This window comes from Thamnophis sirtalis, unplaced genomic scaffold (genome assembly GCF_051295495.1).
Source record: "Thamnophis sirtalis isolate CommonGarterSnake01/CBP01778 unplaced genomic scaffold, rThaSir2_p1.2 scaffold_4, whole genome shotgun sequence".
Taxonomy (NCBI): domain Eukaryota; kingdom Metazoa; phylum Chordata; class Lepidosauria; order Squamata; family Natricidae; genus Thamnophis; species Thamnophis sirtalis.
This window is the reverse complement of record NW_028261384.1, coordinates 45,637,962-45,650,394: the sequence shown is the minus strand read 5'-3', so window position 1 is coordinate 45,650,394 and position 12,433 is coordinate 45,637,962. Positions and strand designations below refer to the sequence as shown.

Here is a 12,433-nt window from a genome sequence, read left to right as displayed (position 1 = left end):
AAATACCTAAAATATTGGAAAATTACATATATAGAATGTATATTCAGAACATTACTTTGCTGTGTTACTTTCTTTTGAGCTAAATATTGGTATGCAGTGGAGAAGGCAGTGAGAAATTTAAGCCAAAGAAATTGCAACACATAATAAGAAAATATAACTGAATTTTACAACATTCACTAATTTTCTATTCCTTGCAAACTATCCTGCTTCATAACTTTTTATCCTTGCAAATCATTTTGCTTCCATTGGATCAATATTCCAATCATACATTACCTTTTAGTATTAAAAATTATCTGTTTTTATTGAACTCATCATTTCAATTTTCCAGTTTTTAACCTATTTATAATTCCTTCATATATTTTTGCTTTGAAATTAGATCCTGGATCATTGTTTTTATACAATGAAATGCACTTTCATATGGATCATTCAGTTTTGTATTAATTTATGGTCATTCATCCCCCACTTGTTCCTGATCAGCGGTGGGATTCACTTAGCTTCCCTACCAGACCGCACATGTGAGCGTGCATGCCACATCTGTACATGCACACTGCTTGCGCATTATGTTGGGGCGGGTGGGCGGAGCCTCCTGCAGCCACCGCTATCGGTTCACCCAAACCGGAGAGAATTGGCTGAATACCACCTTTGTTTCTGATACTAACCAATATGGTGCAGTGAGTTTTGTTTTACGCCATCGTATCTTTTCTCAGTATCCCCTTCCCACTGCATTCAACTTAATTTTAGTTTCTTCCTCACTTGCAGAAAACAAATCAGGAAGCAGCATGTCCTTATTGGCAACCAGTTTTACTTTTTTTTAAACATATTAGATAATATTTTTTTCCTTATCTTCATTTTTAAGCATTCATTTTATTACATGTATTTTTTCTAGATCTGTATGTTTTTCAGTTAACTTTTATTTTTTCTCTTGGATCACATATACTCTGAATGTAGCATTCTTTTTTTTTTGCTAAAATCATATCTTGTTCCTCCGTTAACAACATTCCATAGAATATAATATGCAACTATCACCAACTCAGGCATTAAAGTTATATGCCTTTAAAAATGCATACATAACTGAAGTTCATATTGTCTAACATACATTTTATTGATAATAAGCCTATACTTTTTCTTTCTGACTAAGACCAACTGATTTTCCTTACCTTTCCCCTTCCCCTTCCCCTTCCATTCTTCTTTGTAATGGTTGCCACCAGACAGACTTATAGATATTGTCTATCAGTACTTATTATGGCATTGGTAAATTATTTGAATAATTATTATATTATTACGCAATTATTATATAATTCTCATATAATGATTTGCCTTTAAACACCCTCATCCACCAAACTGTCTCACATAATATTTATCGGCTACCCTATCTATAAAAATTCTGGGCAAGTTACAAAACAATCCAATAGATCTCACATCTCACCCAATTAGTAGGTTTATCTTAATCATGATGAAGACAACACGAAGATAGGACATAAGGGACAGATATTTATTTTTATTATTTATGTATAAATTTATTTGCCACCATTCTCATTTTGAAGTGACTTACAACATTAAATAATGTACATCTATTTTTTAAAATTGTAGAATATAACATATTACTAACCTAAATGGGACAAAGTATGTTATCTACAGGTGTCCTTAACCATTTGTTTAGAGACTGTTCAAAGTTACACTGAAAAAAGTGACTTATGATCAGTTCTTGCATTTGCAACCATTGTAGCATTCACATGGTCATATGATTAAAATTTGGGTGCTTGGCAATTGAGATGTATTATCAACATTCTGGAGTCATGTGACCACCGTTTGGAACCTTCCCAGCAAGCTTATGATAAGCAAAGTCAATGGGAAAGCAAGATTTGCTTATTTATAGGATAATTTAGCAGTGGGAGCTCTGTTTCCAACTGTGGTCATAAGTCAAGGGCTACTTGTATATGCTTGCTCTGCTGATCAATTATTTTCATATGTAGTAAAAATATAATTGTTCAGAAAATGTTTATTTTTGCTTTGCTGCCAATATGTATGTATAAAATGATCTACGTAATATTTCAGAAAAGATAAATATTTAATTTAACATTGATTTATCCTAGCTATTCTAGCTAGAACCTAACAAAAAATATCCATCATGTTCTGCATATCAGGAACCACTGAACAATAAAGTCTAATCATGAATAATTTCACATACATATTTCTAAGCAAAGAAATGATTTATTTTACTTGTTTATAAAATTACAAGAATGTTATTTCATAATTTTCCCCCAAACCATATGTTATCTCCATTAAACTGTATCCACACAAATATGTGAGTTTTCATTTCTTCTTTTAATGTGTGCATTTGTTTGTTTGTTTGTATTAGGAATATAATCTAAAGGTTGGGTTGGCAATATATAAATCATGTAACAATGCTGTACCTGTTTCTTTAAATCATACTGTAAATGTGATTGGTTGCTGTTTCCTCAATTGGCCATAAGATGGAGCCAGAATCAGTGTTAGATGCTGATCTGATCTGAGTGTTTGGAAGCTGGCTGTTGGAAGTACTGTATAGTGATCAGCCTGAGCTATTGTAAGTTTTGCAACTGCTAGCAAACTTTGTCTACCGGACTGTTTGTATGATTATGGACTATGTTATTTGGATTATCCCTTAACTGAAAGACGTTGATGACTGACTGTCTTAACCGTGTATGACTTGGATTGTTTGATGGACTCTGATACCTCTATTTCTACGAAAGTAAAAGCCTATTTAAACTGCAATGTCTCTGTATGCTGGTTTGTGTGTTCTCCAACACCACTCTCACAATGCTTCTCTGAACACACTCGCTCTTTCAACAGGGAGCTTACCTAATAGTTTGTTCCAAGACTTTTTGGTTCTGCATATGCTCTTGGTGAAGACTTTTGGATTAACTTTAAGGCAAATGTCAAGCTAAATAATCTGTCTATAGCTACTGAGTTTATAGCTACTAAGCTACTAAGAAAGCATGATTTTTTTTGGTATACTATTATTCCTTAACTGAAAGACGTTGATGACTGACTGTCTTAACCGTTAGCCAGTCATGGCTAACCATTTTGTCCTTGCATGCCAAAAGTGCACACATGCATGAATCAACACACATGCTCATGCCCATACCCATAATGCAATGCACATGGGACAACCCCCCTAATGCATAGCAAGCCTCCCTGCAGCCTCCTGGGACCAAAAATGGGGTGTATGGGGGGATGCACAGTACACCCTGGACTTCACCCTGCTCGCACACATGACGTCTCACATTCCACACATGTGTGCATGTCTCACACATGCATGGCAGAGACCTGAAAATCAGGTGGCTTGTGGGAGACACGTGCACATGTGTAGTGGAGATGAGCTGGGGCAACGGCTTGCATGCCCACAGGGGGGGCTCTGCATGTCACCTGTAGCATGAGTGCCATAGGTTCGCCATCATGGCTATATAGAAATAAAAAGAGTAGCTAAACTAATACTTCTGTTACTGTGTTGACATCCATATCTACTTTCTGTTTATTAAAAGACTACTGGACATGCTGATTTCATACAGGAAACAAATATAGCAAATATATTTGAAATTATAACTGGCAACACATAGAATGACAGGAATTGTTTGAATTGTAACCTTCTTCCATTTCAAATTCTCAGTAAATATAAATCCAATACATTTGGTGTCAAGATTAATTTATGAAATTTATTTCCAATTCCTGTAAATGTATAGGATTGTGTAAGTTTCTTGTGTATAGGCTATGGATTAATCAAATATATGGTGTTAGATGTATGACATGAACTAGCATTTTAGAATGCTCCTAGCTATAGTATTTTAGAAAATATATTACATATGTACCTATATCTCTTGAAAGACTGATAAGGTAGTATTTGCCCTGCAAAAGTAATGTTACTTTCAGTGTTAATGAATGGTCCTAGTTTAGAATCAACTGTTTACCATTTGGATTTTTTTTTTAAAAAAATAGTGTTTTGGAAAAACAAAATGACTTTTGCTCATCTTCACCTTTGAATGAAAACATCATGAAATGATGTTAATATATTTTTAAACTCATTTACTTACCCCCAATCAGCATTGTGCAAATGGAAAAAATCTTTTCAGCATCCGTATTGGCTGAAACATTGCCAAACCCAACACTGGTGAGGCTGCTAAGTGTAAAATACAGGGCAGCAATATAGGCACTTCTGAGTGATGGGCCTCCTGATGTGTTATTGCCAAAATATGGAGATTCCAAACGTTTTCCTAGTTCATGAAGCCAACCTAGGGAAAAGGAAGCAAGATTGTCATAGTATATATAAAAGACAAAATATTGTTTAATCAATTACTTTAAAATGATTTAACCTCATTTGCACTTCCTGAATGATATATCAATTAGAATGTGATTGTATCTCAGATTACACACTTCAAACTCAATGACACAAATTTCAGCTCAAAACTGCTGGCTAAAAAACTAAGTAACCTGCTCTGACATGATCTATCAAAGAAAATCGCATGCGATACTGTATGGATTTGGAAAGACTATATAATTAAGTAATTGCAAATATGTGGTGTTTATTTTTGCAATAGTGGTGAATATCTGTAGCTCAGGTGTAGGATAAAAGTGCAGGTTCATTCTCCAAGGTTATGGGTTGGTTTTTGAATGTTTCATTAGTAGGCTAGGTAACATCTTCAGCAGATTTTAGGGAATGTCATTGTCAGTGTTCTTCTGTTTATAAAGGCTTCATATGGTCAATAAATCTTGTGATGGGTCATGTGGAAGTCATCAGTGGGAGTCTTATGATGGGTCTTGTGATGGGGATGTTACATCAGGTGAGGGTCATTGGGAGGTGAAGTGCTGGTTGGGGGGCTTGCATGGGTTGGTTGAGGGCTGCTATCTTTGATTAGCTGTGTGGTTGATTTGGATTCTGAGGGGTTCGTAGGCTGGTTGTAGGTCAATGTGTCTGTTGATGGAATTGCTTGTGGAGTGCCAGGCTTCAGTGAACTCATGAGTGTTCTGGGTGGTAGTATACGTGATGATTTTTGTGTTACTCCAATTGAACTGGTAATGTTTGGTACTGGTATGAGTAGAGATAGAGGACTACGGATTGTGACGCTTGACAGCCTGCCAGTGTTCATGGATCCTGTTTTTTTTAATTAACGTGATGTTTGTCCAACATAGAATTGGTTGCAATTGTTACAGTTTATTTTGTAGATTATGTTGTTTCTTTCATCCTTCTGTATCTTTTCTTTGGTTCTGGATAATTCCTGGCAGAGTGTGGCAGTGGGTTTGTGGGATATTGTTACTCCTAGAGGTTGGAGAATTCTGACTATCATTTCTGACACCCCCTTTGTGTATGGTAGGTTTAGTTTTTGCATGGTGGTTGGCTGTGTGGTGGTTTGGGTGCTATGTGTTAGAAGATGAAGTTTTTTACAGAGAAAGATGTCAAGCTACTATTTATCTTCCACTTTTCTTAGTGTTTTGGTGCTGCAGTGTGTCCTCGCCCTTCTGTAGAGGTTCTGGACACAGCTTCCTTTGTATGCAGTGGGGTGGTTGCTTGCAAAGCTGAGGATGTAGTCTATGTGCATAGGTTTGCAATAGATGGGGTTTCCAGTTCTCTGTTGCCTAATCTCCATATGTTGATGTCAAGAATGGAAGTCTATTGTCTGTTTCCACTTCACTTGTAAATTTGATCCCAGGGAATATGTTATTGAATAGATAATGTATTTCTTCTATTTGGGAGTGTTTGATGATGATGAAGATGTCATTGATGTAGCATGTCCAGAATTTTGGTTGGATGTGGATACAGCTATGGATTCAAGTAGTTGCATGATTGCTTCTGCTATTAGGCCTGATATGGATGAGCCCATTGGAGTACCTTGTACTTGCATATATATTTTCCCATTGAATCTGAAGTATATGTTGAGACATAGATCAAGAAGTTTCATGATGATTTCTGTGTACAGTGAATGCTCTGTGGTGACATTACCTTTGTGGTATGGTGTTTACTGAGAAGATAGTGTATGGTTTGTTTAGCCTGGTCAATGTCAATTGAGGTGATATCAAAGAAGACCATGATTTCTTCCTTGTTGATCTTATTTATATATTAGTGTGCTTTAAATTACAGAATGAGAAGTAAATTAAACAGAATGCACATGAATTTGATGTGATTTTGAAAAAAAAGTATAACTCTAAAGTTAGTAAGTGATATGTTTGTATTATTTTTGAAATAGTTACTATTTTATTTTTAATAGTGATTTTATTTATATATGTATTGTTCTACTTATTGTTGTAGGCCAGGGGTTCCTAACCCTTGGATCATGGAATAGCACTGGGCTACGGCATGCCAGGAACCAGACCATGCAAACAAATGAAGCCCCATCTGTGGGATGCATGTTGTATCAGAGGTGGTATTCAGCAGGTTCTGGATAACTGGCAAATACCACCTCTGACTGCCCCACCCCCATCTATTCTCTGCCTCCTGAGTCCCAGCTGATTGAGAGGAAATGGGGATTTTGCAGTAAACTTCCCCTAGGGTGGGAAGGAAATGGAGATTTTATAGTATCCTTCCCCTGCCATCCCACCAAGCCATGCCCACCAAGCCATGCAATGCCCACCAAGCCACACCCACAGAACCAGTAGTAAAAAAAATTGAATCCCACCACTGCATTGTATGCTAAACCACACCCCTTTGGTCTGCTGAAAAACCTTTCTACATGTAACTAGTCCCTTGTGCAAAAAGGTTGGTGGCTGCTATTGTAGGCTACCTGCATAACTTTTTGTGAGATGGTCAGCCAAATAAATAATTGGCTAGATACATACATACATACATACATACATACATACATACATACATACATACATACATACAATTGAGCAGATAGGATTTTCAAAATACCTAACCAACCTGTTGCAGCATAACAACATTATTGAAAAAAAGGGTTATGAAAAGAAATATGTCCATCCGTATCATGCTAAAAACATTGAAAAAACTGCTGTGTAGAGTACATAACCCATTAGAATTATTAATATTATACACTTCTAAGGCTTTTCTATTTTCTATCAAACTCTACCTAGATTATCTTTCAACCCTTTTATATTAGCTTGTTTTATTTTATTTACCAATGAAAAGTATTGAAGAGTAAAGTCAAATAGAAACGTGCATACTTCTACTTCATTGTTACCAAATACTTAATTCCAAATATTTCTTTACCCCAAACAGCATAATAAAATAAATATACTATTCCATATTTTCTGTTCTAGATAATATGACTCTTCTTTGGACTTCATTCTGAAAGAAAAGCAAAAAGACTTCATTTCTAAAAGAAAACATTAGAGAAATGGAATTGGAATAGATAGAAATTAAATCCGAAGTGAGAAATTTTTTTTTGTTGTACATTGGGCGGCAATCAAATTGAGTATGGTTATAACTCAACAATCATCCTGGTTATTTTCCAGTGTACAGGCAGATGGAAATGAAATGTAGTTTCATCTGAAGCATGTGACTTTCAGGGATCAGCTAAGCTACATAATGGATTGCAAATCACACAGATCAGCCCTGTGTACTTGCTCAAAAGGTTTAAAGGGCAATTAGCTCTTACATTTCAAACATATGTTGAAAAAATATCAGAACCAGAGCAATCACAATTAGACAGAAAGCTCTTATGATGCCATCAAAAGATTCATTTTAATCATTGTTACAAAATCAGTGAGCCTGGATAAACTTTACTATTCTGTACATTTGTCATATGAAGATAGGGAAAGCTCCTCAGCTAGAGTTTGAATGCTTACACTAACAGAGAAATCAGCATTTGAGTATAGAAGTTAGCCTTTCTATATATTTAACAAAGAAAAGGCATGAGAAAAAAATATTACAAGGATTTTTGGTTCACAAAACGAATTGAATGTGAAAGTCATGAAGAACAATTTGATTTTCTGGAACAGTTCCTTTTGTGTTTTGGAGGCCTAGCTTCTGCATATCTTATATTGGAAGCATAATATTCTGACCTATTTTAAACAAATCTTTCAGAGCTTTTCCTTCCTGGGTACTCTACTTTTGACTGTATATAAAGATTGAAAATGCTAATGCTTGAACATACAGTCAGACAGAAAAAACGAAATGCTTAGAATTCAAAAATCTCTTTTAGAATTATTTGTATGGCATGGCAAAACTTAAAATTCCTACATTCTTTCTTTCACAGTAGCAGAATTCATTGATTTGAAACATCAACAATATATTTGTGGTAAATTGTTATGTGAGGCTTTTTTAAAAAACTGGATAAACAGAATTGTAAATTTATACAAGTGCGTAGTCTTAAGTCTTTTTCGTAACAAAACATGGTTATTGTACTGATAGATAATGCCACATGGTATCTCTGGACTCAAGCTTGTAGAGTTAGCATTCATGAACAGTCTGACAATGAAAAGCATGAAGATGATTTAAAAAAATTCAATAAAGCTACATGAAGTTCCATAGAAATCAGACAAGCAAGGACCATAAAGAAATGAAGTTATCACTAGGTCACAAACACCTTCTGGATTCATGAGGTAGGATAGTTGAACAGATTCCTGCACTAATTAGTACATGACTTGATTTGCATTAGTCTTTAGCATTTTAACTTGAAAGAGTCTTAAATCAGATAATTATATAGTTCCCCCAATCAGTATGAAAAAAATACATTGAAAAAAAGTCAGAGCATATCTTTGATATACATTTGTTGTATTCTGGACCAACATAAATCTCTTCCTCATGGAAGAGGTAAAATGCAACCTACATTAAGCCAGAGGAAAGCAATGTTGCTAGAAAATGCACTAGTATCACTGGTAATCCCTATTTTGCCACAGCTATTATGCAGTCAAATGATTCTGTCTTTATTTATAGAGCATTTTAAGGAGAAGGGATTATTGGATTCCCCAGCTCTCTTTTTCTCCCTTTGCATCAGGAGAAAAAAAATCTCTAGCAGTCATTCTTCTTGGTATGGGCTTGGGGAGGATATAAATGTTAACAATGGGATAATTTTAAAATGGTAAGTAGGAGCTTGGCTTATCATAGTCCATAAAGCCAACTGAAGTCCATAGTCCATAGAAGCCAACTCATGTGAACAATACAGTGGTCAATGAAATGTACCAGATTATATCCAAGGCAAAAGGTGGAAATAGAAAAACAACTTTTTTATAAAAGTCAAATAGTTAGGTAGTACTCAATATTGCCTCTGAAATGGCCTGGGGACCTGATGAATATGACAAGATAAGAACACATTTGAATAAATTGTATATGGTTCTGATTCTTATTCATAGCAAAACTTGCAAGTTTGAAACATAATGAATGAATGAATGAATGAATGAAATAAAAAGAATGAAAAGACTACAACTGAAAGGGATACCATACCAGCTCATTATCATCCCTGATTAAAAGTGACATTACTGACACCATGATCTATAACATTATCCACTACCATCAAGAAAAGTGTCTCCAGAATAATTTTATTCCTTTAGACATATTTGAAGTGCAATAGGGCTCTATTTTATTGAACAGGCTTTATTATGGTTTATCATACAATCAGTTAGATATTCAGACTGGATTTTCTCTACCTATCAATTCCTTCCCAAGGATAGATAGATATAGATGTTTGATGGTGTTAAAGATATCATCACAGAATATGAGCTGGTTTGTATACAGCTGTCTTTTGCAATGGTTTGATGGTGATTTTGTCAGTGCCATTATTATTTTTTTGAAGGTGATGGTGGCAGAATACATAAAACCTATTAAGTTATGTTATTGATGGGTTTTCTTGCTCATTTTTAATCTTTTGATCATCTATAAACATGCTTAATATTTATCTCTTGTTTCCACTGGCCATAATTTACACCCACTCTCTTCCCACATTTTTATTGGAGGCAGTGATTATCCAAGAAAAAGAATTACTAGAGTTCTGTCAGGCAGAAAGATATATCCACCGTGCATAATTCTAAGTCATTTAATGAAAGAGCTTAACATATGTAGGAGGATGAAGAAATTTAATAGTTCTATCACTGAAGCCAAGGAAACAAGATAATATTGAAATTTATAGAAAAATTAATGAAATAAAAATATTTCCTACTGTTTTACAGATAATAATAATGTAGGGTCAATTACTTTTCTTGATTGGAATTTGCTTTTTTGTTGGTTCCAGTCATATGCTGACACTATTGAAGAGTGGAACTGAATATATTCAGCCTTTACCCAGAAATACTTTTATTTCTGATAAGAGGAAATTGACTAAAGATGTAAGATGTCTACTTCAAGTCCTACAGCAATTTGGCCACTGAATTCCTAGAAATGATTAAAGAGTGTGCAAAATGTATCTAAGGGACTGTCTCTTGCCGGTCACATCTACCCAACCCATCAAAGTGGGGAGGCAGGGAATGTTGTGGGTCCCATCCCCAAGGGAGATACACCTGATGGGACCCAGAAGAAGGGCCTTCTCCATGGTAGCTTCCTCTCTCTGGAACATCATTCCCCCAGAGATTAGAATGGCCCACACTCTAATACTCTTCTGAAAACACTGAAGACCTGGTTCTACCAGTGGGCCTGGGGAACCCAGGGTGAGATGGAATCCATTAGGTTAGGTTAGGTTTATTAGATTTATATGCCACACTTCTCCCAAGGATTCAGGGCGGCATACAACATTAAAAGAAACACATAATACAAAAGTTAAAAAAAAATTAAATAGAATATCCCAAACAAACCCAATTAGAATTGGCAACATTTTTTTTAAAAAATTCAAATTAAAATTAACAATGATCAATAATTTATTTTGTTTTGTTCAGGCCAGGCTGGCTTGCTGGAAAAGCCAACTTTTTAGGGCACGTTGGAAGGACCAGAGGTCGGGGATTATACAAAGCTCTGGTGGCAGCTCATTCCAGAGGGAAGGCGCTCCCATAGAGAAGGCTCTCCCCCTGGGGGTCGCTAGCCGACACTGTCTGGCCAACGGCACCCTGAGGAGGCCAACTCTGTGGGATCACACTGGACGATGGGAGGCTACTGGTGGCAGTAGGTGGTCTCGCAGGTACCCTGGGCCTAAGCCATGGAGTGCTTTAACGGTCATAATTAGTACCTTGAATCGCACCCGGAAGACAATCAGCAACCAGTGCAGGCTGCCTAAAAGGGGTGTAACATGGGAGCACCTAGGTGCCCCCATGATAACCCACGCAGCCACATTCTGGACCAGCTGAAGCCTCCGGGTGCTTTTCAAGGGCACTCCCATGTAGAGAGCATTACAATAGTCCAGGTGAGAAAGGAGGAGGATATGAGTGACTGTGCACAGAGCATCCTGATCCAGGAAGGGGCGCAACTGACGTACCAGGCAAACCTGGTAAAAGGCCCCCCTGGTCACGGCCGTGTATCCAGGAGGACGTCCTGATTGCAGGCCCTCTCTGAGCGGGCTAAAATTTCTCCTCCTATCATCAAAGATGGAACAAGATGCACAAATCGGGATGATGGAAACCACAGCCACTCCATCTTGGAGGGATTGAGTTTGAGACTGTTCCTCCCCATCCAGATCTGCACAACCTCCAGGCATCGGGACATCACGTCGAGGGCATTGTTTGGGTGGTTTGGGGTAGAGATGAAAAGTTGGGTATCATCAGCATATTGATGATACCATACTCCAAAATCACAGATGATCTCACCCAGTGGTTTCATATATGTTGAACAGGAGGGGTGAGAGAATCGACCCCTGGGACACCCCACAAGTGACGTGCCTTGGGGTCGATCCCTGCCCTCCAGTCAACACAAACTGCGACCGATCCAACAGGTAGGAGGAGAACCACTGTATCCAGGCCTGAAACCTGACTGAAACGGATCCAGGATCCAGGTAGACAGTTTCATCCAGGGACTGGGGAAGCTGACGTGCTACCGCTACCGCACTCTCAACAACCTTCGCTACAAAGCGAAGATTGGAAACCGGACGATAGTTGGCTAAAGAAGCTGGGTCCAGGGAAGGCTTCTTAAGGAGGGGCCTCACCACCGCCTCCTTCAAGGCGGTGGGAAAGAACCCCTCTCTCAACGATGTGTTGGTAATTGCCTGGAGCCAGCCTCATGTACCCTGTTGAATATATATATTTTTTAACCCAATATTTTTACTGTTGCATTTTTGTTACATTTGTTGTATTTGTGCTGATAAATAAATAAAGGGAGACTATATGTGTGTGTGTGTGTGTGTGTGTGTGTGTGTGTGTGTGTGTGTGTGTTTTATTTGTGCTGATAAATAAATAAAGGGAGACTAGTATAGATCTATTTCAAGCTATTTAGCTCTTATCAGCTAGCCATACTCTTACTGGGATTTGAACCTGATGAGAGCTAAATAGCTTGAAATAGATCTATACTAGTCTCCCTTTATTTATTTATCAGCACAAATAAAAAAAACACAAATATAACAAAGGCAACAGTAAAAATATTGGGTTTCTG

The 12,433-nt window shown here is 37.0% G+C and overlaps 1 protein-coding gene across 2 annotated transcripts in view; it reads right to left on the bottom strand.

The window, feature by feature from the left end:
• Positions 1-12,433, bottom strand: part of KCNH8 (potassium voltage-gated channel subfamily H member 8) — a 208,299-nt gene that overhangs the window by 42,291 nt on the left and 153,575 nt on the right. For both annotated transcript variants that reach the window (XM_087712841.1, XM_087712842.1), the window contains exon 8: positions 4,071-4,268. In XM_087712841.1, coding sequence (XP_087568967.1) covers positions 4,071-4,268 — 198 coding nt within the window. The remainder of the gene's footprint in view (positions 1-4,070; positions 4,269-12,433) is intronic.